Raw genomic sequence first — 27,705 nt, 5'->3', positions numbered from 1 at the left:
GGAGGCATTTGGGTGTGCAGTACTGGGAAAGAGGAAATCCTGAGTGTGCACTGTTCAACATGAGCATGCATTTCTGCGGAGGTAAATGAACTTCACAGTGGCCAAAGCATTTTGATCTTAAAGCTCCCATTTCTCTCATTCTTGATGATCCTAGATAAGAAGATTTACAGTGCTCTTCACTGAAGGACTCCACATTTGATTTGTTTCTTTTACAGCTGCTTGCCCCTCAGTTTAGGAAGGAGGTTGACTTGCTGGAAGGTGTCCAGAGAAGAGCAACGAAGTTGTTGAGGGGTTTGGAACACAGCCCTGTGAGGAGAGGCTGAGGGAGCTGGGGTTGCTTAGCCTGGAGAAGAGGAGACTCAGGGGTGACCTTATTGCTCTCTACAACTACCTGAAGGGAGGTTGTAGACAGGCGGAAGTTGGTCTCTTCTCCCAGGCAGCCAGCACCACAAGAGGACACAGTCTCAGGCTGCGCCAGGGGAGGTTTAGGTTGGATGTTAGGAAAAAGTTCTACACAGAGAGAGTGATTGCCCATGGGAATGGGCTGCCTGGGGAGGTGGTGGAGTCGCTGTCATTGGAGGTTTTCAGGAGAAGACTTGATGGGGTGCTTGGTGCCATGGGTTAGTAGTCAGAAATGGAGGCTGAAGATGCTCAGCACCTTGAAAAACCAAATCCCTTGAGACATTTTGAAGTGGAACTTCTCTTGGCCACCAGTAACACCTGTATTTCACAACAGTTTAAATGACTTCCCAGCTGGATTTTGTTCTGCTCCTATTTCTGCAGACACAGTTAACATTACCAAAAAAACGAGTGAGAAACTTGAGGATCTGTTTATGGCATCTGTGTAGTGCTTCTTAGTGGCAAGTAATCGATTTCATAAACGGGGGAATCACAGAATCATGATTGAAAGGGATCTGCTGAGGTCATCCAGTGTACCACCCTGCTCAGGCGACTGAAATCTCTTGGTATGTTAGCTGTGGAGAGAAAGGAGGCTACATTTTTTAAAGCTGTTAAGATGAATGTTGACCAGAAGGTAATATTAACAGTATCTTGAATTTTGAGGTGAGGAGTTACTAATGTGCTGCATGCATCACACAGCTGGACCTTGATGGGGAAAGCTGGGCAGAAGGCTGCCTCAGCCCACAGCCAGGAGTCAGGGTAGTCTTCCTGTTGCCACTCTATCTTGTCTCTTTAGCCACAGGCTGTTTGGGATCAAACCCACCTCTAGTTATACATGTAATCAGCTCCAGACAAGTGGCACAGGCTGTCTGGTGTCTGTTTTGCTCCTCACAGCAGCCTGTCCAGTGCTGCGTGGCACAGCTGTTGGCTTTGGCTTGCTGCTGGGCCCTGCAGAGTGTGCCTGTGGCTCTAAGAAGCAGCCATTGTTCTTCCTGCCCTCCTCTCAGGATAGTTTCCCACATGAACTGAGGGCAATTTATTTGGCTCCCCAGGGCAATGTTTTTATAGGATGGAAGTGAAGGTATGCATGTGTGTTTGAGTTCAGCGGGGAGATTGTTCTGGGTTCATAGGGATGGAAACGCTTCAGGGCTGTAGCATTGAAGGAGTGGATGTGCAGAAGGAGACAGAGCTGATGTAACCTTGCTTCCTTTGGACCTGTTTTTGAATGAACCCTTCTCCAAACTTTGCTCAGTTACCTGGAGGAGCTGAAAACATCCAGGGAGTGAGTGAAAAATGAAGCAATGTGGACACTGAAGGGTGCAATGCATAAATTAATTTTCTGGCCCTCGTTTATTTATTGGTGTGGATATTTCCAATGAATTCCTCTCTCTGTTAGTACTGTACTGCAACACATATATCAATTAGCTCTTTCTTCTTAATTTAAAAACAATCCAAGTCACTTTTGTGCTCTCAGACAGCTTCTGTTTTCTATGGCCACATTGCTGTCTACTCCTTGCTCAGTGCTGCATATGACACTGCAGATAAGTGGCCTCTGTCCTGAGGATCTTTGCAGTTAAATGTTAGTCTTGATGACAAAGTTGGTGTTTCAGTTGTTCCCTTGGGAAGCCTTTCAGCCTTCTAGATGGTTTGAAAAACAGAGCCTAGGACTTTACAGGATATTTGACAGAACAAAAGTTCAGCAGGATTTGTGGAAAGTGATTTTGAAATATTGGTGTTACAGGCTTCTCTTCAGGAAAAAAGCCTCTTATTTTTCAGGAAAAAACAAACAAAGAAACCAACCAACAACCAAAAGACAACCCAAAAACCCCAAACAAAACAAGGTGAAATGCACACCTGCTGCCCACAGGGATGGTGCTGTACTTCAGCCCACCATGGCCACGGACTGACTGCTGTGCCACAGGGCAAGCAAGCAATGTGCTCTGGAGGTCAACCAGGTTGCTCTCTTTGGTGTTGTTTACCATAATTATTAATTAGTTTCCTAGGATAGTGCTTCATTTGTGGTCAAAATTAAATGTACACCAGATGGAGAGAAACAGAACTCCAAAGTAGTAATCTGTCTGCACTTGTAATTATTATTTGTAACTCTGTAATGGTGGTGGGTTTGGCTGTTTAAACTCCAGCCACAGACAGATCAAGCAGATGATGTTGCTAAACATTATTCAGGGGTTTACTGAGTACAACACAAGCAATTACTATGTGAATGCTTTTCTGACTGGCTTTTCCATCTCTTGCAATTTGATATTGTGATTAATGTTTCTGTTTAGAGACTCTGACTTAATCCAAGTTTATATCACTTGTTCTGGTAACTAGGTTGTCTGTACAAATTGTCCCAAGATGTGTATTAAAGCAAGATTTTTTGAGATACATATATATATATATATATATAAAATTCCTCCCACTCCAATGAAATCCTGTTACAATTTCAGCTTTGCCAAAAATTAAAGTAATTAGAGTTTGAAACCACAGCTCTGTTCTATGTGCGCCTTTTTAATGCACTGTTCTGCCTACTGTCTATCTTAGCAACACTGCAAATTTCTGAATGAAAGATTCATTTGAGGAAAGGAATTCCAAACTGGGAAAGTGCAAAACTGCACTGTGATAGAAAAACAAGAAAAATCAGCATCAGCCCATACGAGCATCTGGGACAGGTTTTAATGGGGTGAAAGGGGAATGTCTGTATGGAGTATGAGAGTCGGAATGGAGAGATCCTGCATAACAGGAGGAAAAGGAATTGTGAACCAGTGGAAGAGAAAGCAAAATCAACACCAGCTAAAAAGTCTAAACTTGAAAAGTTGTGAGAGAAAAGGAGCTGTGAGGGGGAAAGGCACAAGAAAATGGTTTGTGTTGTTTGTGAGAATCAGGCGCTAACCAAAAAGCAACTGCTGAGCACCTGAGTCAGCAAACTACCCAGCCATATGCTCAAGTGCGTTTTTCTCTAACAAAGCAGTCCACAGTCAATTAAGCAATCACTGGGGTCAGGAGAAATCTTTCCATAACTGCTATGAGAATTTCATCGCTTCGGCTTTTTTGGTTGGTTTGAATTCAGCAAGACGTAAGGCTGGGCGCTCCCATCGCTTAGGGGGCTGCAGGAAATGAGGCTGAGGAAAGGCTCAAAAAAGATGCATGTGTAACACTTGAAATTCATACACAATGACAAGCTCAGCTTTCCTGATTACTTCCTAGAATGTAGTTAAAAAAGGACAAATGTAATTGATTGATGGTTTTCTGTTTTGGCAATACGTCTTAAAAATACAGGGTTTAAAGTGTTTAGGAGAGAGCACTGGCACGGAACAGGCTCAGCTGCTTATGCTCCCTCACCATCTCAAGGGAGGGTGACAGTTTCCTTAAGGTTTGGAGCTGTCTGGGGCAGATATTTTGGGAAATAAGTGGAGTTCTGTAGCAGCTGTCCAGTTGCAGTGGTCTATTTCTCTTGCCCTGATGAGCACGTTTCAACCAGACTTTGCAAACATCTCAAAAGGCATGATTTAATTAAAGCGTGCATGGTTCAGTGATGATAATGAGTTCTCCATTTCTTATTAGTGAACCATGGTCTCTTTCCTTTCTGCTTCCTCAAGCAAGAGGTACACTGCAAGCATCTTGTACCATCTGTATCAGCTGTTCTTCACCCTCCGTTCTCATACTCCTAGGAAAAACGAGACCTTGCTGTGCTGTACAATGTAGATCGTGTCCCTAGAACCCCAGGGAATGGATCGTGTTTCAAAGCTGCAAGGCCTTTCCTGAGGCTACCTAATTTGCTGCTATCTGATGTTAAATTGTCTGATCTGGGTAACAGCCAACACTTAAGAAAGCAGCAAAACAACAGCCCTCATCAGTGAGGTCATTAGCAATCACATAAAGGAAAACAGGAGTATATCTTAATTAGCGTGTGAAGCAGAGGTAGGAAGACAGAAAACATTGCTCAAGATCACCTAGAAGAGATTTTCCTGTGCTAATTATAGACCAGTAACAATTAGGGCAAAAATGTCCGAATGCCAGAGTCCAGGCTGTGTGAATCTGGTCGATGGAATGACTTCCTTACATCTCCAGTTGTATAAGTGTGCAAGGAGCAGCATTTGGCTGGGCTGGCGCCTCAGGTATTCTGTACTTTTGACACAAAATTAAACGGTCTGCGGCTTGGAGATCAGGGGATATGGATTTATGGAGTGGGAAATGTGAATGAAGCATATGGAGTCAAATGACTTTGATTGAGCAACCTCCTCTTTGGTTTTTTCCCCATAATGATTTCAGTGGCTTCTCAAGGACCTGGCATGCGAGTCCCTGTGCTCGGAGTTACTGAACCCAGATTTGGGTTGGTTTTCCCCCTGCTGCTTTGGATGAAAGTGCTGGAGAAGCAGCAACGAGGTGCCCCATTTCAGAGAACGTGGCAAGTATAGAGGGGGATTTCATTTGGCTTATTTCTAAACTGGTGGAATTTGGAATTGAAAGAGTATTCCCCCCACCCCAAGCTGTGGACACATGTACCAGGTACTTCCAAATACTTTCTCTCAGACTTATTTTTGTGTGTGTTTAGGGTTGGGGTTTTTTTTGGATGTGTGTATTTAGTTTACTAAGTCCCAAGCAAGGATGAGACTTTTTATTGCAACAAACAGTGTGTCTGCCTGCTGTGTGAGCTTTCTGAAGTCACTCTGCTTTATTAGCAGCAAAGCTGTTTAAAAAAATTATGTTCTTATTCCTCTCTCTATCTTTCAGCTCGATTCTGGAGCCAGTCAAAGCTGATGTTACAATTCAGATTACTATTAGCAGAGAATTTTTTGGTCTTTTCGTTAACTTCTTAACCATGAGGGTAGCAGCGTGCACAAGACACTGGATTTTCATGTGTGCTTGCTGATGATTGTTAAATAGGTTTGGCTAAATCACAGTTTTTGGGGTGGGAAAAACACTGAACTCCTTCTGGGCTCATGTTTGATAAGTGACCACTTGTTAAATTTGTTATGGATGTTTTAATGGGAAACTCTTCATGTGATATGTGCAGAAAGCAGTAGCAGTCTCACAAAGTACCTTTTCAGATGCTTCAAATTAAAGTTACAAACCCAAAAATGAAGTGAAATTCTTACTGCTTTTCGATCAGGTTTTTCAAGAACTATTTTAGCTGTCTCAAAGGCATCACAGAATTTGCTTGCCTGTGGCCCTGGAATTCCAGCAGTTTCCCATCTCTGAGGGCAGCATGATCCCAGCTATTGAAACACTAAGCTTTAATTAATGTAATTCATAGTTTGCTGTTGTTTTGTTGGGTTGTTTTTGAATGTCCTATGTTGTAAAATTGATTTCTACTGTGATTTACATTATGACAGGCTACAGAGCTAGATTAAGATGCTGCCTTGCAATTCCACTGTTTGCTTAAGTTCCTCAGTGAGGTGATGAAATGTCCAGCTGGCAGAAATGAAGCCAATGAGTGAAGTGTGGACACTCTAAAAGTGCAGGTTTTTCTCATTGACTCTTGCACTGAATGAGCTGTCTCTGTAAAATACCTAGCAGCAGCACAGTGCCAGTGGGCAGAAACAAAGCATTTGGAGACATTTGCACAGAGTGTCATAAGATTATAATGGGATGCAAAATAAGAGGTTTTATCTACTACAGGGATGATTAAGTGACTTGAATATCTCTTCTATGAAGAAAGACTGAGAGAACTGGGACTGGTTAGCCTGGAGAAGAGAAGGCTGAGAGGGGATCTTATTAATGTCTATAAATATCTGAGGAGTGGGTGTCAAGAGGAAGGGGACAGGCTCTTTTCAGTGGCACCTGTTAACAGGACAAGGAATAATGGATATCAGCTAGAACACAGGAGGTTCCACCTCAACATGAGGAGAAACTTCTTTACTGTGAGGCTTATGGAGCCCTGGAACAGGCTGTCCAGGGAGGTTGTGGAGTTTCCTTCTCTGAACACTTTCAAAGCCAACCTGGACTTGTTCCTGTGTGGCCTACCCTAGGTGATCCTGCTTTGGCAGTGGGGTTGGACCCAATGTTTTCTGAAGGTCCCCTCCAACCCCTAACATCCTGTGATTCTGTGTTGGAGGGTCTGGAGGCAAGGCATCAGTGATTATTAAGACAGTGGTGTCTTCTCTCTGTAAGAGCCTCAGGACAGAAACTATCAAAGGAAGGCTGTGTAAATTGGGATAATCTTTGAGCTTATATTCATTTCTCTGCCATAAGAGGATGTAACACTCAAAGAGAGAATGTGGAAAACTTTCTGTGTCCCCAAACTATTTAATGTAGTGTGTGGCATGTTTTTTGGAAAGAAATGGTAACCCAGAAGATGTGATTCTGGGAACCTATGGAAGTGACTTCAATTCTGCCCAGTAAATGCATTTGAAATGGAGGGAGTAAGCCTTTCTCTGATGCTACAGATTTTTATCATACTGGTGTTATTAAACTGGGTAGCTAACATTATCCAGTTCAAAACTCATCATGGGCTCAATGATCTTAGAGGTCTTTTCCAACAGAATGAATGCTATGATTCAATGTCATCACAGAATCACAGGGGCTGAAAGGCACCTTGAGAGATTATCCAATCCAGCCCCGCTGCCAGAGCAGGAACACCTAGGGCAGGTCACATAGGTGGGTTTTGAATATCTCCAGAGAGGGAGGCTCCACAGCCCACCCTGGGCAGCCTGTTCCAGGTCTCTGTCACCTTTGCAGTGAAATAATTCTTCCTCCTGTTTCCATGGAACTTCCTATGCCTCGACTTCCACCACTGCCCCTTGTGCTGGCATTGGGCATCACTCAGCAGAGCCTGGCTCCAGCCTCTGGGCACTCACCCTGAACATCTTTATAAACATGAATGAGGTCACCCCTTAGTCTCCTTCTCCAAGCTGAAGAGGCCCAGCTCCCTCAGTCGACAGACTCTTAAGGAAGATGTTCCATTCCACCATTTTCGTGGCTCAGCGCTGGCAGCGTCAGACCTTAACAGGGGTCTTGCACCCTGCCAGAATCTAAGGAAAATGCCAAGCGCAGCCACTCGATGTCAGTGTTGCCTCACGCAGCGCCGTGCAGCGGAGCTTCGTTAAGGATGCTGCAAAGCCCAGTGTTGGAGAGGAGGGCACAGCCGACTGCTGTGCTGTCAGGATGCTCACTTTTCTTTTGTGATAATTCCGATTGTGGCGAAGGAGCTGTTAGTGTCACCATCGTGGCTCCTGAGGGTCCTGTGTGGTGAAGGGTTGGAGAGTTTAGCTTAATCTGATTTGTGAAGGGCGGGAATCTGATTTTCTTCAGCTTAGATCCCCATCTGAGGATCCAGTTACTGGAATCAGGAGTTACTGATAACAAGTGCATTGCATCCAGCTGTGAAAAATACATTGTCAAGCTTCAGAGTTTGTGAATTGTATCTGTTTGTGATGCAGGAGAATTTCAGAAAGGGAAGGTCCTTAAATGTCCTTCAATTTATGGTAGTCATTTTTTTATCATTGTACACTACTAGAATCATACTTTTGTGTATTCCCCAGGGGAAAAAACCCACCACAACAAGCTCTCTAAGCCCTTGAAAATAGGCTTTACATACATAAGATCATCAAGGGAGCTAGTTGCAAAAAAAATTTGAGCTTACAAGAGTGTGTGTGTGAACACACTGATTAAAATGTACTGAAAGGTTCCTCACACTTTCCTCTGGTGGTCCAGAAAACTAAGCTCAGGTATAGTTTGAATTAACACAAGTCTTCATAGTCTGAGAGCTGCTGCTGCTAGGTTTAAAGGCTGATGAAAGCCACCTGATGGGGAAATGTTTAAACATGCTCTGTGTGTCGTACAGGGGGTTGATCTGCTTTTGGAAAGTTGTTTTTGATAGAATAGAATAGAATAGAATAGAATAGAATAGAATAGAATAGAATAGAATAGAATAGAATAGAATAGAATAGAATAAACCAGGTTGGAAGAGACCTTCAAGATCATCGTGTCCAACCTATCATCCAACACCTCTTAATCAACTAAACCATGCAACCAAGCACCCCATCAAGTCTCCTCCTGAACACCTTCAATGATGGTGACTCCACCACCTCCTCAGGCAGCCCATTCCCATGGGCAATCACTCTCTCTGTGTAAAACTTCCTCCTAACCTCCAGCCTAAACCTCCCCTGGTGCAGCCTGAGACTGTGTCCTCTTGTTCTGGTGATGTTTCTTTAAGACTTGGATGTTGGCTTTCTGTGCTGTAAGGTCCAGGCTTGCTGTCATGCCTACCTGTACATCTGTTTTCCCTTACAACTTTTGCTTTGTGTCATTGCTAACTAAGAGTAAATTATTCATAGAATCAATAAGGTTGGAAAAGACCTCAGAGATCATTGAGTCCAACCTATCACCCAACACCTCACGACTAAGCCATGGCTTCATTTCGATGTCCACGTTTTTCAAGATCACTGATGGGGTTGTCAGCTGCAGATTTAAATATAAAGCAATTTTTTAACTCATCAAAGTAATTGCTGGAGCAAAGAAGAACCTCTCCACAAATTCCACGTTGGCATGGACATCCCAAAGACTTTGCATGTGCAGTTCTGTCTGCGTCTAACAGGGCTTGTTTTCAAGTGCTGGTTGTAAAATGTTTGCACGCACCCATGGAGAGCAACCATCCCTTGTTATTGGTGTGGGACAAAAGGCTGTTGATGTAGCTAATCCTAAGAGCTCAGATACTGATCTGCATTCGATGTAAACTGCCCAGATTTACTGAGTCTGCAAATATGAGGTGGGAAAAAAATAATCTCAATTGCAGGCTTTGTTTTCAGACAGCTTTGGCATTTTGATGTGAAAAGTTTGAGGGATGGAAGAGTGTGCTCTTGTGTGTTTAGTGATGGTTCTTAGATTTTGTAGTGCTGGGGATTTAGTATTTTATTTTTTTTTTACTGTTTCAGAGTATTCAAAGCTTCTAGTGCACTGTAATTTATCTATTTATTTATTTGTTTGCTTAGGTTTACCAAACAGGAGACCAGCCTCTTTCACACAAGCATCCATATGTGGTATATTGCTGTGCATACATATGTATGTGAGAATGTACTTTACTATTATTTTTTTCCCTAGCAAATGCTGTTACAGTTAAAAACACTGAACATTTCATCAGAACTTGCAGCTGAATAAATCTTTTTGTAGCTGGAAGGATTCCTGTCCACTTCTGATCACTGAAAGTAGGGAAAGGTCTGTCTCGTGAAGGACTTGGCAGCCACAAAAGCCTTGATTGTGGAGTCCTTGAACTGTACTTTCAAGCTAAAAGCAGGGACATGCACACACACACACAAAAGCCAAAACACAAACCCCACATTAAAAAGAAGGGGGGGAAAAAAAGGCAGAAAGGAATTGATGCTTAGAGGTGTATTCCAGTGAATACAGTAAAAGAAACCTGTCCTGCGTTTCTTCTGTTCTTTACAAAGTGTACATGGTTAAAGGACGGGCAGAGCAAAGAATAATTGTGCCTGGAACGGTTAAAAGTGAGGGTCTGTCTTAAGCAATCTTTTCCTGGTTGTGTTTGGGTTTGGTTGGTTTGTTTGGTTGGTTTTGGTGTTTGGTGTGGGGATTTTTAAGTTTAATTTTATTTCTTTTGCACTTCCCAAGGACACAAAATCGACCACCACCTGACTGTCACTCAGTAGGACGAGCTCCGGTGCGTTTGCCCTTGTGTTTTTCTTCCTGTTGCACTTGGATACAAGTTCTGATTTTTCCAAAGCCGTTTTGGATGGGTGGTGCTTCAATTTTGTTCATCTAAGCCTCAAAATGTAAGTTAATTTATATTACAAAAGTGAAAATACTTTTAAAAATGTATTTATTTTCACTGCCTGCTGCAGAATAGAGATTGAGAGGGCACTTCACCCACATGATGGGGCTTAGATTTTAACTTAAATTCCTTTCCCATGCTGGGATACAAAACATTTAGAGGAAAGCCACTGTGTCATTGCTCCATATCAGACAAGGTATTTCAATGTCCTCTCCTGTGCAGCTCTTTTCACGCTGTTATCACCGTGTCTGAGTGCTTTGTATCACGCTCAAGGAGCATGATGTTATTACACGATCAAAAGCTACTTGCTGAACTGTTTTCTTTGAGAGAGCCTTTGCTGGGTGGACTACCAGGAGCAGAAAGCAGTAGATTTGAAGAAGGATCATCACCAGTGTTCTTGGCATGTGGAGCTGACAGCTTGCAGTTCTTCAGTGAGTTTCACTACATTACACTAGAATCTGAGGCTTCAGCCTACAGGGAGGATCTGTGAATGTTTTCAGCAGGACTTATTGCTACCTGATGTTCTTCATTTCCTACATAAATAAGCTTTTCTGCAGTCGTTTAGGAGACAAAACTTTGATTGAGTAAAACAAATTTGCTAGCAAGGGGGCTGCTGAGGACTTCATGCCTCTGACTGTGGCCACAAAAGCTCCCCCCAGGAGAGGCAAGGCTGCTCTTCTGGGCTTGGCAAGGAGATGCCTGCTCTGCTGGGCACTTCCCACTTGTATTAGCATAGCCCAGCCTATATCTCACACCCCCCCAGTAATACCTCATTTTGCCACTGGACTGAGGCCAAAAGCACAAGCATGACAGGGAATATAAAGCGGGAGGTTACTGGAAAGAATCACAAATGAACGTGAGACTAGACCAAATTCTTGCAAAGAGCAGAAAATGTGATCTTTGCTGTAAAGGCTTCTTGCGTTTCATGGAGCTGTTTATACGATGGGAGTCTTTAATAAGTGGTTTTATTGAGTAGAGTTGGAGAGCAGCTGCAGAAGCCTTCAGTACTTCTGTTAATTATTCTTTTTCTCTGTAGTTTTTGAACTGCAAAATCTCAGAAGACAACTTCAGACTCGCACAGATCAGGGTGATTCCTCAGCTGTGCGCTCCTCTGAAAGAGAGGTGGGAAAGATGACAGGAGCAGAAAGGAAAAGAAATGCAGTCTGGAGGAAGATCCAGGCTGTTCGCTTTGAAGATATCAAAGCCTGGTGTCTGGGAAGGCTGCCCATCGTGAAGTGGCTGCCCATCTACAACTGGAAGGAAAATCTGGTTCCTGACACAGTTTCTGGGATGATGCTAGCCATCCAACAGGTGACTCAAGGTATGGGAAACTCAGTTCAGGTTGATCTTTTGGAGTCTGGTCCCCCCCTTTCTTGATTAATATTATCCTAAAGCCTTGCTTAAAATGAAGACATGCTTATGTATCTAACTAAAGTATTCATATGTAGTCTAAATAAAAATATAAGGGAAAAAATTGGAAGTCTGAACTCTTATGTGAGGGTGACAGAGCTCTGGAGCAGGCTGCCCAGGGGGGTTGTGGAGTCTCTCTCTCTGGAGAAACTCAAAGCCCACCTGGATGTGCTCCTGTGTGATCTGCTCTAGGTAATGCTGGATGGACTGGATGATCTCTTGAGGTCCCTTCCAGCCCCTAACATTCTGTGATTCTGTGGTTCTGTGAGATGCTATTGTAGTTAATTTCTGTGAGCTGATTTTCACTATTTATCTCATTCCTCTGGCAAATTTTCAAAGATTTAATATAGGAGGGAAGAGAGCAGTAACTCTGCCCAATGTTTTACCAGTTAAGTGACCACCTCTCCCTCTGTTTCATATGGAAAACACAATGCATCCACATGGTCAGGGCATTGTCAGAGATGCTGGTTTGGCAGAAGCATTGGCAGTGTGCCAGTACCTGTGGAAGCCCAGAGCACAGCAGGAAAAATGAAAAGCTTTCTGTGCAGAAGGGGTTCTCCTCTACAGCCATGGAGAGGATCTTCCTGCATCTGTGGCTTGTGTGCTTCTAGGCTGATTTAGTGCTGTGTGACACTGTCTACCACATCTGTCGTCAAGCAGCGATACAAAGCAGGGGTGGAGCTATGCTCAATTTGGCAGCATTAAAGAAACAAAAGAAAACAAACCAAACAATCAAACAAAAAAGGTAAAAACTCCCCAAACTCCCCCAGACAAAAGCCTGCAGAAACTTAGAGTCCCAGTGATGTGGGTTTGTAAAGCCAATGGGAAATAAATGCTTTTGTCAATTTTTTAATGCATCTTTCACGGTATGACCTTCTTTTGGCAATGTTTTAAACCTGTCTCAGGCTAATCACAACTTCTTATCTGCCTCAGACGGACTTTAGCTCCTTCCCTTGTGTAAAATATATGTGATATTTCATAACCATTTCCTATATTGCCTATGCTTAACTATCCTTCAGGATGTCCAATTATAAGCACCCCCCCTAACTGCATTCTGCTGGAGGTGGAAGCCACCAATTTGTGTAAATATTTGTGCTTTTAAAGTAATTAGGAGCGCGCACACTGGCATAATTTCACTTGAAGTACCTTAATGCCACAACACTGCAAAGTCTCTGATTTCAGCAGTATGTGTGTATAGAGCAATTGCAATTAAAATGCTGCTAATAACAGTATGTGGAAAGTCATCAAAGACGTGAAGTTACAGAGCAGTTCTGCACTGCTGGCACTTTGAGCCAGGCTTTTCCTGCTTGAGTCTCGTAACAAGAAGCAGTTGAATGTGCCAGGCCTGTGTAAGAAGATCCAGTGAAGACAGAAAATACTTGTTTTGGTTTTCTAAATTGTTATTAAGCACACTAGAAAGAATTTTATCCTTTTTGTATGCTATTTAAAGCCAAATTAATTAAAACTGCTCCCTCCTGCTCACCTGTTTTTCCTCTCTCTCTCCTCACTGCTTCTCAAGATGTCAGAATGATTTTAGGGGATGGAAAAGGAGAAGAGTTAGACACAGCAAAATATTTGATCATGTTTGTGATGCTTTAACTTGAATGCAACATATTTATTTTGACCCTGCTTGCACCTAGTAGGAAAAAAATTCCCTAGTAGAAAAAAAAAAAAGAATTAATCAAGTTGAAAGAGACCTTTGAGATCATCAAGTCCAACCTATCACCCAACACCATCTGATCAACTAAACCATGGCACCAAGTGCCTCATCCAGTCTCTTCTTAAACACCTCCAGTGATGGTGACTCCACCACCTCCCTGGGCAGCACATTCCAATGGCCAATCTCTCTTGCTGGGAAAAATTTCTTCCTAACATCCAGCCTAAACCTCCTCTGTCACAGCTTGAGACTGTGTCCTCTTGTTCTGGTGCTGGTTGCCTGGGAGAAGAGACCAACCCCCACCTGGCTACAACCTCCCTTCAGGTAGCTGTAGACAGCAATAAGGTCTCCCCTGAGCCTCCTCTTCTCCAGGCTAAGCAACCTGTGGTGGTGAGAGAAAGGTCAGTCCTCCCTCCCCCACAAAGAAACCACGGCTAACTCAGTCAGAGAAGCAAAGATGAATGAAAGCTGTATTTACCAGCAGGATGGGATGCAGATGGATATATACACAATACACAGTATCTACAATATCTACAGGAATATACAGCAAAGAAGATAATACAGAACAAAACTCCCTCCTCCAGCCAGAGGAGGGTCCCCCCCCTCTACCCCCTCTCTCCCCCTACCTCCCTTTTTTCCCCAAAAGGGTTAGAGAGAGCGAAAAGGGAATTATTAAGGAGGAAATTCTGTTAGCTCAAAGGGCATGCAAGAATTAGGTTTTTTCTTATCTGTTATCAAGGTTAGCTCCCACAGCTGTTGCTCAGAAGCAGACAGGCTGAAAAGACAGAACAGACTGGACTAGCTGAGATTCAGACTGAACTAAAACTTAAAGTTGCATTTTACCAATCTACCAGTGAAATTCCTTTAGACTTTATCTTTGTTTTCGTTATTCCAAAACATTCAGCCAGAGTGTTCCAGCAACTGTTCCTTTCTTAAAGGCACAGCCTAAAACAGTCACACAACCCCAGCTCCCTCAGCCTCTCCTCACAGGGCTGTGCTCTGTGCCCTTCTCTGTGTCCAGCTCTGTTGCCCTTCTCTGGACACATTCTGGAAACTCAACATCTTTCCTAACCTGAGGAGCCCAGAACTGGACACAGGACTCAAGGTGTGGCCTAACCAGTGCTGAGCACAGGGCACAATGACTTCCCTGCTCCTGCTGGCCACACTGTTCCTGATGCAGGCCAGGATGCCGCTGGCCTTCTTGGCCACCTGGGCACACTGCTGGCTCATGTTCAGCTGCTGTCAACCAGTGCCCCCGGGTCCCTTCCTGCCTGGCTGCTCTCCAGCCCCTCTGACCCCAGCCTGTAGCACTGTGTGGGGTTGTTGTGGCCAGTGTGTAGAACCAGGGTGTTGCAAGCCTCCCTGTTATAGGACTGACTGCCTTTTACAGTTTTGGCAGAGAGATTTATGTAGCATCATAGAACCATAGAATGGTTTGGGTTGGAAGGGACCTTCCAAGACCACCCAGTCCAACCCCCTCTGCAGTCAGCAGAGACATCCTCAACTAGATCAGGCTGCCCAGAGCCTCACTGAGCCTCATCTTGAATATCTCCAGGGATGGAGCCTCACCCACCTCCCTGGGTAACCTGTTCCAGTGTTCCACAACCTTTGTGGTAAAGAACTTGTTCCTAAAAATAAAAGCTTCCATATTTTATGTAGCATGAATGGAAAGCTCCCCACATTTTGAGAGGTTTTACTGTGTCTGTTTCCTTCCACCTGCAATATAAACCAAGAAATGTTGTAGCACAACAGAAGGCAGAAATTCTCGCACCGGTAGGAGCACTTAGTAAGGCAGTGGTAACTGAGGTGCAGAGCTCAGCAGCACTTAGTGCTGCAGCAACATCTTGAAGTAAATTCAGTTACATGGAAATGAACCTGAGCTTTGGAAGTATATGGAAAAATCTGCATTGGTGTGCTAGATTCTTCTGTGTGATGAAAGCTGCATGCTCCAGGGCAGAGAGCAGTCCAGTAGCTTGAGAATAATGAAGCAAGATCATCTAGCTGAGCTGTGGTTTTCTCTGTTTCCCAAAATCACAGAGTGGTAGAGAGAACTCCTAGTCCAACCCCCCTGCCAGAGCAGGTTCATCTAGAGCAGGTTGCTCTAGGTGGGCTTTGAACGAGGCGGAGACTCCACCACCATTCTGGGCAGCCTGTTGCAGTGCTCTGCCACCCTCAGAGTAAAAAAGTTCCTCCTCATGCTTAGCTGGAACTTCCTGTGCTCAAGTTTGTGCCCATTACTGTGGGATTTCTTACTCATCTGGCACTGGCCATGCTCAGGTTCTTCAGGTTGGCAACTGCTCTGTTCTGGTGCAGAGTGTCCATGGTCCAGCTTCTAATCGAACTTTTGGATGATATATCTGGCTTCACTTTGTAAAGTAAGGGAGGAAAAAAAGAGGAAAATCACTGTGCTTAGTATGCCATAGTGAATGAAACAAAGAGAATGGCTCATCACTGCCCCTCACAGAACTTTTGGTTTCTGGAGAATTCCTGTGCCTCAGCAGGTTTTGGTGTATGCTTATAAGTGGGGGGAGTGGGGGGGAAAGGGGGGAAGGGTCAAGTTAATAGACATGTCAATAATCAGTCTATGCAGATAATGTTTGCTTGTAAAAAGTCCTTTATAAAGGTATGGAATGGTTCAGAAGAGCTGTTCTAATGCCATCTTTTATGTCAGACAAAGATTTAAAGAGCTACTGCCATTCATCTTCTGATTTTCAGGGTCAAAACTGCTAGTTTCTGTGTGTGATGTAAACCTTCAAGCTCCTCTAGGATACCTTCAGGTCAGTTACTTGAGACACATGAGCTCATACACCAGTTTAGATTTAAATGTCTTCCATCATGACATACATGAACCAGAATCTGTGTCCTGTGGTGACAGAGTGTAGGAAAGGTGTAGAAGGCAGCTGTGCTACCTGAGCATTTGGCTGTCTTACTTCCATGTACAGTGTGGAAGAACTGGATCTTTAGAAAGTCAGGTGTCACCTTGCCTAACCCTGAGCTGAGGCAAACCCCTGTGCTTCTGCATCTGAGGAGTCATCGTCACACTCTCACCACTCCACCCAGTGAAGCAGCTGCCTTCTGAACAGATGTTTCCTTCCTGGGAAGCTTTGAACTGAGGTGTATCTATTGATAAGTTAAGGCAGGTGAGTGGGCTTTTCCCAACTGCCACTGCATGTCTGGATTTGATCTCTGTCAGGTTCCTGGTGTTTGCCTGCATTCATAAACATGATGCTGCTTGGTTTGAAATAAACACCTGTCCATGTACTCACAAGTTGTCCACGTGGAAGTGTGAGGGTATAAGATCCCAAACTTCCAACATTTATCAGCTTTGGGACTATAGCAGTGTCTGGAATGTTCTGAAAAATACCCCTTTTTGAGGTCAGCTAACACATGGTTATACTCCATATAGAATGTCTGTATTGCTGCCTTTCCTGTCACCTACCATCCACAAGAAATCCTTTGGCTCAAGCAGGTTTGGATGGGCTGCTTTTTTTCCTGGGGCTGAAGGGCCCTTGAGACATATTTCCTTCTAACAGTGAAATATGTAGATGGCATCTGATGAAATTCTTGCCAACTTCTTTCTTCTTCCTGCAGGCCTGATAATAACTCACAGAGGGTTGGTGTGTTTTGTATGTTTTAATTGAAGCGAATTTCATGTCGAGCTGGCTGTATTGCTGCACAACTGATTCCTTAACACTAGCTGGAGACCTTGCCATTCAAAAATGAGCTATACTGCTTCATGCATTCCAGAGCTGCTGCCCAGTGTTTTGCAAGGCATGATGCCAAAACTCTCTATTCTTTATTTTTTACTTTTTAGGGGTTTTTTGGTTTGTTTTAGCTTTCCATGGTGCAGCTCCAGCTGTGTCTTCTTAAGGGTGATGGTTGCTATTTTGCTTTTTATTTTCTCCTTTGCTTTTAGCTTTTTTAAATTATTTTTTCTCTTTCCTCTTTTCTTTTTTTATTTTCTTTTATTTTCTTTTTCCTCCTCTCCTCTCCTCTCCTCTCCTCTCCTCTCCTCTCCTCTCCTCTCCTCTCCTCTCCTCTCCTCTCCTCTCCTCTCCTCTCCTCTCCTCTCCTCTCCTCTCCTCTCCTCTCCTCTCCTCTCCTCTCCTCTCCTCTCCTCTCCTCTCCTCTCCTCTCCTCTCCTCTCCTCTCCTCTCCTCTCCTCTCCTCTCCTCTCCTCTCCTCTCCTCTCCTCTCCTCTCCTCTCCTCTCCTCTCCTCTCCTCTCCTCTCCTCTCCTCTCCTCTCCTCTCCTCTCCTCTCCTCTCCTCTCCTCTCCTCTCCTCTCCTCTCCTCTCCTCTCCTCTCCTCTCCTCTCCTCTCCTCTCCTCTCCTCTCCTCTCCCCTCCCCTCCCCTCCTCTCCTCTCCTCTCCTCTCCCCTCCTCTCCCCTCCCCTCCCCTCCCCTCCCCTCCCCTCCCCTCCCCTCCCCTCCCCTCCCCTCCCCTCCCCTCCTCTCCCCTCCCCTCCCCTCCCCTCCCCTCCCCTCCCCTGCCCTCCCCTGCCCTCCCCTCTTCCTTCCCTCTTCCTTCCCTCTTCCTTCCCTCCCCTCCCCTCTTCCTTCCCTCTTCCTTCCCTCTTCCTTTCCTTTGCTTGCTCTGACCATAGATGTAGACATAAATGTACTTTGAGCAGACTAACTGGGGCTAATAATTTTATTCAGGAGTAGGTCTGTCTTGTAAACACACATCTGGCACACGAATAGCATGTGTGGATGAAATTGAATAAGCACATTTGGAAAGAGAGCCAGAAAAATCTCTTGGAGAATGTATTGGAGATTCCATGTAGTTCACAAGTGATTTATGGAAGAGGGTGTCCAGCTGAACTCTGTTACAGTTCTCCCACACAAAGAATAATGATGTAAGCTGATCATGAAATGCAGCATGTTAGCAAGTCTGTGTGAGGCAATGGTTCGTAATTATAAGCTTTCCAGCAGAGGAGAAAAACACTGGTGCTGCTGTGCATGCAATATTTCATTTCTAATGCCTATAAAAATTCCTCCAAGGGAATTCAGCTTCTAAATAACCTCTGGGTCCTCTGGAGCCTTAGTGTCAAGCTACACTTGTCTGAGCATGAACAGAGAAGCTGCACAGATGTCTGATCCCTGCACCTGGGGGGTGCCTGAGCACCATGGACAGAGACTGACCAACCCAGGAGATGTGAGTTCCCTGAAGCAGAAGAAGAAATGTCATCACCTATAATCTTCCAGGTCAGAGAGATCAGGAAAACTCTTGGCCACCAGTTTAACCAAACAGGTTCTCTTCTGATGGATTTTCATCTTGGCTAAGGCCTTCTTTAGTCATTTGTTGTTCTTTGTTTTCCACAAGGTTGATGCTTCTCAGAAGAGTACCTCATAGTTACCTTCTCTCCAGAACCTTCTTGTTGGTCTCAGTCCCCATTTACTCCTACTGAGAGGCAGAGGAGTTTCCCTAGGATTCACTTTCAGCATGTGTCTTTAATTTGATCTTGGAGATGGCCAGATTCTGCCATGGCTGATCCATGTATGACAGTTCATAGAATTCTGTGCCTAATAAATTCTCTGTGGTGTTCAGATACCATGCCAAATCCATCCTGAAGAGATCTAAACATTTAATCTCTGCTTGTCTGTCAAGAGTCATATCTCTTGAGGAGAGTCATATCCCTGTGAGGAGAGGCTGAGGGAGCTGGGGTTGCTTAGCCTGGAGAAGAGGAGGCTCAGGGGAGACCTTATTGCTCTCTACAACTCCCTGAAGGGAGGTTGTAGCCAGGTGGGGGTTGGTCTCTTCTCCCAGGCAAGCAGCACCAGAACAAGAAAACACGGTCTCAAACTGCTCCAGGGGAGGTTTAGGCTGGAGGTGAGGAGAAAGTTCTTCCCAGCAAGAGAGATTGGCCATTGGAATGTGCTGCCCAGGGAGGTGGAGGAGTCCCCATCCCTGGAGGTGTTTAAAAAGAGCCTGGATGAGGCACTTGGTGCCATGGTTTAGTTGATTAGATGGTGTTGGGTGATAGGTTGGACTTGATCTCAAAGGTCTTTTCCAACCTGGTTAATTCTGTATTCTATAATTGTAGACTTTCTGCTTTGCCTGCTGCTTCACTTAAATTTCTGGTTTGTATATCAGATGTCCAAAAGGCATGGTTTAGCTTTCCTCAGAACATATGTATGCATCATGAGCATATTTCCAGATGCAGAAAACTGTTAACTAGTTGACCATGCTCTGATGATTTGTAGCTCTTTCTGTGGAAAATATTTTTTATTGCTATAGGTTTGGCATTATCCTGATTAGCAGAAACCATCCACTTAGACTGAGGCCTTTCTCCTGTGTTTCTATTTACATCAGCCTCCTCGTTTTTGTAGTTACCTGCATTTGACATTTACCAACCGTGGAGCAGTATCTCACGTTCTTTAACTGTGGCATGCTAGAGTGTTGTTTTGCACCTGGTGCTAGTCAGAAAACATGATTTCAATGAAACTGTGCCCCAGGTGTTACCTGATGACAAAGAGGCAGTTAAAACAAAGAACCACACTATTAATGTCCTGCTACCTGAACCCACTCTTCATTCATTGTTTGCATTTCTTTCCATGGGATTGATATTCTTATTTGAAAACCTTAATGGCACTGCCATTGAGGCTTCTCTGCATTACCAGGGAAGCTTATCTGGGATCCTTGTTTTATGATCCATTTCCTTTGAGTGTTATTACTGTTTGGAATGAAACAAATTAATTGGTGTTTCCTGTCTTTTGACTAGATCTTGAGCACATGTAATGCATTGAGGCAAAGTTCAATATGCAAATGAATGAAATGAGCTGAAATGTGCTGCCCAGCCTATCTTTACAATTATTTGAACCATTAGAACTTTCTATGGCTGCTGAGGAAGCCTTCATTCTTTACTAAGTTTGTTTTTTATGATGGCTCTCTGGTTGTGCACACAATAGATACCCTTTAGTACTGGGAGCAGAAAGGTGACAGGCAGAGCCAAGACTGGAGTCAAAGGCTGGTAATTTCAGCTCTCTCCTGACCATCATGACCTCACCATGAAGAAAAACAAACAAACAAAAGAGATGCTCCTAGAAACTCGATGCAAAAAGACTGTGAAAGCTCTCTGTATGAAAGGGAAAATACAAGGGCTGGATATATGCTTAGATTATTTTCCTCTGAACAAGAGAGATTTCTAAGCAGAAAGTTTGTGGATAAAGCAAACTCCTTGTAGGATGCTGGGGGTTTGCAGGGCAGGGTAGCCCCTTTCCCACAGTTTTACAGGGCTCACACCAGATTTCTGTTGCCCAGTTCTGACCATAAGGTTTCATTGAGCCCTGGGGGTCACCTCAGAGAGCTGAACTGAAAAGTTGACACAGTTTGTCTGTGCATGATCTAGGGCTGGGCTGATCTTCTTGTGCTCTACCCACAGCATATACAGTTTATGGCTGTAGCTGTCAGATGTTTCAGATTCAGAGGGTCTTAGGAAACATGAAGCAAAGCATGAAGAGAAGCAAGAATTGGCTTTTACAGCCAGATGGTGACAGAACATTTTGTGGTAGCAGAATCCTTGTTTTCCTTGTGAATGTTGAGAGGAAAGAACAACGTATGCTGTCCTGAATCCTGGAGTGATGGGAAACACTGAGCAGTAAAAGAGCTAATAGTCCTCTGGAAATATTTCAGCATAGCCTTTGGTTTTGTTCTGTACAACTTGTAAGCTAACCTCCTCTTGAACTGAGTGCTAGGCTAACCTTGGGTGAAAACCTGTTACGAGCGAAGCGTGTAGATTTTGCAAGGAAAACTTCAAGGCTCAAAACGTGAAGCACAGACTGAAAGATGGTCTGAACAGTATCTGGTTTCTACAGAATGAATTTGATATTTCATGTGTCTTTCAAAAGTGTTAAGCTTCCCAAGCAAGGAGGGAGCTTTGTGTTTCCATCATTATGACTGATGGATCCCAGAGTAGGCTGGGGACTGACCTGTTGGAGAGTAGCGCAGAGGAGAGGGACCTGGGGGTCCTGTTTGATAGAAGGAAGATCATGAGCCAGCAATGTGTCCTTTTGGCCAAGGTCAAAAGTATCCTGGGGTGTATTAGAAGGAGTGTGGTTAGTAGGTTGAGATAGATTCTCCTCCCCCTCTACTCAGCCCTGGTGAGGCCACACCTGGAATATCGTGTCCAGTTCTGGGCTTCTCAGTTCAAGAAGGACTCAGGGAACTGCTTGAGAGAGTTCAGCACAGAGCCATAAAGATGGTTAGGGGAGTGGAAAATCTCCTTTCTGAGGAAAGGCTGAGGGAGCTGGGGCTCTGTAGCTTGGAGGAGAGGAGCCTGAGGGGTGACCTCATTCATGTTTATAAAGATGTGAGCGGCAAGCATCAGGAGGGCAGAGCCAGGCTCTGCTCAGATATGCCCAACAACAGGACAAGGGGCAGTGGGTGCAAGCTGGAGCTCTCACTGTGGGGGGTGACAAAACACTGGAGCAGGCTGCCCAGAGAGATAGTGGAAGTGTCCTCTGGAGATTTAAAATCTGCCTGGACACATTCCTGTGTGATCCTGCCCTGGCAGGGAGATTGGGCTTGATGATCCTTCAAGGTCTCTTCCAACCCTTAATGTCTGTGATTCCAAACATTAGGAAAAAATGCCAGGAGGAGAGCAGGTAAAGGATCTCACCAAGGGGACTTCTCCATTCATTGTGCAGCTGTTCTGCAGTGTGTGAGCGGGAAGTTTTGGAAATGGGAATGTTTCTGGATGGAAATGGTCTGTATTTGTTATACTCTGGTTCAGTGTGAGAGAGTTTCTTTCATTTGACGAGGGAGTATCTTAGAGAGAATTTTGCAGATCATCTTAAGCAGGATTTGCTTTCTTCCCAAGAGTGCTTGTAAAATACACATCTGGCTTAGCACTCAGTACTGAATCTTGGGTATTTCCCTCGTCCACACAGAGAGGTCACTTCATTTCAATTATCTTGTTCTAATTACAGTGTGGCTGAAGTTGTTCAGAATTTGCTGCTTGCTTTACTTTTCAGAGTATTTACTTTGCAGAATGCCTTTTTTCCCCTCTTGTTTTCTTAAGCAAAACTGGAATATCTGTGAGATAGGTATTCTAGTAGCAAATGTGAAAGTTTTGTGTTTGTTTTGTTTATGAAACAGTTATAATGGCAAAGCTTTCAGTGCTGAACAAGCCTTAAAATATTTTTCTTTTTCCTTTTCCTTTTTCTTTTTCTTTTTCTTTTTCTTTTTCTTTTTCTTTTTCTTTTTCTTTTTCTTTTTCTTTTTCTTTTTCTTTTTCTTTTTCTTTTTCTTTTTCTTTTTCTTTTTCTTTTTCTTTTTCTTTTTCTTTTTCTTTTTTCTTTTTCTTTTTTTTTCCTTTTTTTTTTCTTTTCTCTTTATTTTTCTTTTTCTTTTTATCTTGCTTTTTCTTTTTCTTTCTTTTTCTTTTTATGTTTTTCTTTTTACCTTGCTTTTTCTTTTTCTTTTTTCTTTTTCCTTTTCCTTTTCCTTTTCCTTTTCCTTTTCCTTTTCCTTTTCCTTTTCCTTTTCCTTTTCCTTTTCCTTTTCCTTTTCCTTTTCCTTTTCCTTTTCCTTTTCCTTTTCCTTTTCCTTTTCCTTTTCCTTTTCCTTTTCCTTTTCCTTTTCCTTTTCCTTTTCCTTTTCCTTCTAATTTTTCTATTCCTTTTCCTTTTTCTTTTCCTTTTTTCTTTTCTTTCTTTCCCTTTCCCTTTCCCTTTCCCTTTCCCTTTCCCTTTCCCTTTCCCTTTCCCTTTCTTTTCCTTTTCCTTCCCCCCCCGCTTACTTTTGCCTGGATAGGGTCATGCGTTTTTCTCCTGTGCTGTTTTTATTCTCCTCAGACACACCCTTCTATGTTGCTTTTGGTCAGAATCCTCTTTTGCATCTATTGGGAATGTGAACATGGATGTAGAAATAACATTTCAAAGAACTTTGTGGTTCATGATGATGGTGTGTTAGGAGAAAAAAGCAGAAGGCATTATCAGGACATCAGCTAATTAAAAAGCAAACGTGAAATGAAGTCTATTCTGATTTTTATAAAGGCATCAAAGTTATAAACCAGACATGTTTCAAGATCTCTCCAAGTTGTAACTGACAGGTAATCCATCTAAGATCCATCTTAGCAAAATCTTCACTTTCTAAGAACAAGTTTTTCTAAGAAGGAGTGAATTGCTAGGCCTTGTCTGCTTCACAGGGACCTTGACACTTCTTGCCTTTTCCCACTTTCTTGCCTCCCCCAGCCATGTGCTTTTCCTGGCAGGCTCAAATACAGATTCAAGAAGAGAGGTCTTATTAGACCCCCATACACCAATGTTTCAGGTAAAAAATTGTTTCTGGAGCAGTCTGGGAAGTTTTATTAGAACACACTGAATTTTCTCTAGAGATTTCAGTTGTAAACAGAAGGCAGATTAATTTCATGGATCTGAATGACCTCTGGTACAGACCATGCATGGCCATGCACACACACACAAACCAGCTCAGACTGATCCTGGTGGACTTCAGGAAGGCACCTTCTATGTTATCCAAACCAGTCCTGTCTTCCCTACTGCATGACAAGGTATTCACCAGGATTTGTGGAGCAAGTTTGACAGATAATTTCTGCTACTTTAAGTTTGTAGGAGCAAAAGCTGGGAAGTGCCAGGAGAGGTTGCTGGTCGGAAGCATAGTCTGGGCAGTTTCTCTTGCAGCTGACTTGCTTGCTGTCTTGAAAGCTGACCAGTGGCCAAAGCTGCTTCTCTGCAGAAATGTCTCTGTTAAAAGATGATTTCTTGGTATACTCTGAGACTTTGTAAGGAAAAGATGGGTGCTGTCCCCTTTAGCTAAGCAATGAAGGTAAATCCTAACCATCTCAGTTCATTCTCCCTTCCAAGATGGAAATCAAACATTTTCCATTTCTGGGCTGACAGCTTTACATAACAAAACCAATATGTTAGTATCTAAAGGATTAAAAGCCCTAGGCAATGAACTCTTTAGTTTAAGAAATTAGGAGAAAGCAGACTGAAGGGGCTCCATCCAAACCAAAATTATAGGTTTTGAACGGCTTGTAAGAAATAACCATCTGACTGCCTGGAGCCTTGGCAGTTTCCAGCCCATCTTTGTGAGGATCATCTATTAAAAAGAAGTTTGGAACTGCTGAGGGAGATGACCTGAATATATGGGAGCTGGTGCCACAAATTGTATCTGTGGCCCATTTGTTTCTGCTGGTAACAAGACTCAGAAGGAAGTGTGAGGACTCTGATGAAAAAATCTTTCACAGTCCTTTCTGGCCCTCATTGTGCACTAGTTGGCTTATGGTGAATGAAGGTAGGTTTTTACCTGCTCTTAATAGAACTATAAGTGTTTACTCTTAAATAACTGAATGTTTGATCTTAATATAATGAAGTAATTCCATTTATCTTCCTTTAGGGCTGGCCTTTGCAATTCTGTCTTCAGTCCATCCAGTTTTTGGTTTGTATGGCTCTTTCTTCCCTGCCATTGTCTATGCCATGTTTGGAATGGGACGTCACGTTGCGACAGGTAAAGGGCTATTTGCTAAACACACGCTCAGAGCAAAGGAAATGGGAGCTGAACATTGTTGTTATAAGATCAATAGAGTGAAAATGATCCAAGACTAAACAGTTAAGTCTCATACTTTATCCTTGTGCTAGAGGATCCTTGCTCAGAGGATAATTTGCTGAGTCCCACGGCTCCATAACTGTGAGTTCCTGCATAGAGCTTGGTGTGGAAACCTGTTCCTTCCACAGGTGTCTATTTCAGAATTTAATCTTAAGGGAAAAAGGAAACAAACCAGCATTTTGTAAAATAAATTTGAGTGGGATGCTGTTGATCCTTTCATTAGCCTCATGCACTCACCCCACCAGCTCCAGTTAAGGAGTTACGATGTGCAGGCTGAACTGGAGCTGTCCCACCTGCTTCAGATCCACAAATGCTCCATCATTCCTCATACAATCTCTTCTAGCAGCATTTTCTGTAAGATCAGAAGAGGTCTCCATAGGTGTACAGGCTGTAGAAGTGCCCTTTGCTAGTGAAGTCAGTGGTGTTAATATGAAATGGAAAATTCATCAATGGCCCAGTTCTGCCATCTTTCACTTACCTGAAATGTCTCTTCTGTGACATAGCTGATCTAATTTAAAAGACAGAACCAAGCAACCCCTGCACCTTTTCCTTGATTATTTTTGGGATAATTGGTCTTGAAACATCCCCTGAGACAGTTTCATCTGTCATAATACCACAGCTAGCTCTTACAGTTGGATGTAAACTGTTTTCAAGTCCAGCTTGATGTAAACTCTCTCTCTTTTTTTTTTTAATTTTTCCTAAGTAAAAAGTAGAGAACAGGTTTAAAAGAAAAAAAAGATTGATCTGAAAAGCACAACACCTACAATTATCCTGAATGTTGTTGGGGAAACAAACAAACAAACAAACATTTTAGGCCCAGGTAAAATGTGCATCATGATTCAAAAAAGAAAATGTGATTGGAGAAAACTCTTCATACTTCAACAACAAAATTAAGGGCACTTGAAAAATGGAAAGCTTGACCAAATCACAGAATCAGAGAATTTCAGGGGCTGGAAGGGGCCTCAAAAGCTCATCCAGTCCAACCCCCCTGCCAGAGCAGGATCACTTACAGCAGACCACACAGGAACACATCCAGGTGAGTTTTGAGTATCTCCAGAGAGGGAGACTCCACAACCCCCCTGGGCAGCCTGTTCCTGGGCAGCCTGTTCCAGGGCTCTGTCACAATTTTCCCTTCTGTGAAACTTCCTATGCCTCAGCTTCCACCACTGCCCCTTGTGCTGTCGCCGTGCACCACCCAGCAGAGCCTGGCTCCAGCCTCTCAGGACTCACCCTTTATGTATTTATAAACAGTGATGAGGTCACCTCTCAGTCTCCTCTAAGCTACAGAGCCCTCAGCTCCCTCAGTCTCTCCTCATATGGAAGATGCTCCATTCCCTTCATCATCCTCATGGCTCTGTGCTGGACTCTCAAGCAGCTCACTCTTTCTTGAACTGAGGGGCACAGAACTGGACACAATATTCCAGATGTGGCCTCACCAGGGCAGAGTAGAGGGGGAGGAGAACCTTTCCTGACCTACTGGTCACAACCTTTCTAATCCGGCCCAGAACAGCATTGGCCTTCTTGGCTACCAGAGCACATTGCTGGCTCATGGTCATCCTTCCATCCACCCGGACCCCCAGGTCCTTTTCCCCTTCATTGCTCTCCAGCAGGTCGATCCCCAGCCTATACTGGTGCATGGAGTTGTTCCTTCCCAGGTGCAAGAAGGTTGAACTTCATCAAATTTCTCCCTGCCCAGCAATGAGGTGAGCAGGAAAGCTGTGAAACATGGCAGGTCAAACATAGGCAGGATGTTTAGAAGGCTAAAAAAAAGGAATGTGAAGATTACCACGAAGAGGATGAGGAAGTGGTGGGACACCTTTCTGACAAAGGTGTAATGGGGAGGTGGTGTGACGAGGCCATAGGGCTGTCAAATTATCCCTGTAATTTCATCTGTCAGAGGAAGGAATCTTGGGAACTGCAGACTTCTCTTGCACCCTGTTATTTGTAGACTAGAATACAAAATAGGATCACTAAATGACATATATAATCAGATTCTGTTGCAGAGGGCTTACTGTGACTGCTGCAAAGGAAAATCCTGCCACTCTGACCTCCTATGTATGAGTAAGCACACGGAGAAAGGAAATACATTGAATCTAAGATATCAGAATGGCCAAACAGTTACTGATAAGGTTCCACACCAAAGGTGACTAAAGAAACTAAGCTGCCCTTGTGACAGGAGTTCTTTTATTAATGATTAGCAGGTTAATATATGAGAAGCAAAAGATAGGACTCTCAGGTAATTTTTCAGGGTGGAGGTGTCCATGGCAAAATCCTGAAGAATTCATGCTGGGAGGTTTACTCTGTGAGGGCCAAGGTGAAAGTACAACTGTCCTGCAATAGTAGACATAAGGAGAACTTATTGCTCTCTACAGCATCCTGAAAGGAGGTCATATACAGGTGGGGGTTGGTCTCTTCTCCCAGGCAACCAGCACCAGAACAAGAGGACACAGTCTCAAGCTGCACCGGGGGAGGTTTAGGCTGGAGGTGAGGAGAAAGTTCTTCCCAGAAAGAGTAATTGGCCATTGGAATGTGCTGCCCAGGGAGGTGGTGGAGTCACCATCCCTGGAGGTGTTCAAAAAAGGATTGGATGTGGCACTTGGAGCCACATGGAGCCACTTGGAGCTCTGCAGAGAGCAATAAGGTCTCCCCTGAGCCTCCTCTTCTCCAGGCTATACTGAGTTATCATTCCCTTTCTTCTATGTGTCATTAAACTTGCTTTACCTCCCTCAGCAAATAAAAACCTTTCTTTCATATCCTGCCTTTGTTTATTAGAGTTCAGATTGTTGGGGTTTTGAACACATACAGCTGCTAACTTAATGGGCTAGGTACTATGTATGCAGCATGAATCTGGGACATTTGGGATCTCCAGACAAAAGGGTGTCTCATGACACCCAGGCCAGTTAAAAGCATTTCTGATAACTTGAAATCATTGCAAGCTGTT

At 43.7% G+C, this 27,705-nt stretch overlaps 1 protein-coding gene across 1 annotated transcript in view; it reads left to right on the top strand.

Moving 5' to 3' along the window:
* Nucleotides 1-10,925: 10,925 nt before the first annotated feature.
* The window catches only part of SLC26A7 (solute carrier family 26 member 7), a 70,484-nt gene continuing 53,704 nt past the window's right edge, over nucleotides 10,926-27,705 (top strand). The window contains 2 exon segments of the mRNA XM_054167210.1: nucleotides 10,926-11,447; nucleotides 24,555-24,665. Of these exon segments, the coding sequence (XP_054023185.1) occupies nucleotides 11,258-11,447; nucleotides 24,555-24,665 (301 nt within the window). The 5' untranslated portion in view covers nucleotides 10,926-11,257.

The sequence above is a fragment of the Dryobates pubescens genome, chromosome 14, assembly GCF_014839835.1.
Source record: "Dryobates pubescens isolate bDryPub1 chromosome 14, bDryPub1.pri, whole genome shotgun sequence".
Taxonomy (NCBI): domain Eukaryota; kingdom Metazoa; phylum Chordata; class Aves; order Piciformes; family Picidae; genus Dryobates; species Dryobates pubescens.
This window is presented reverse-complemented; position numbering and strand designations above follow the sequence as displayed.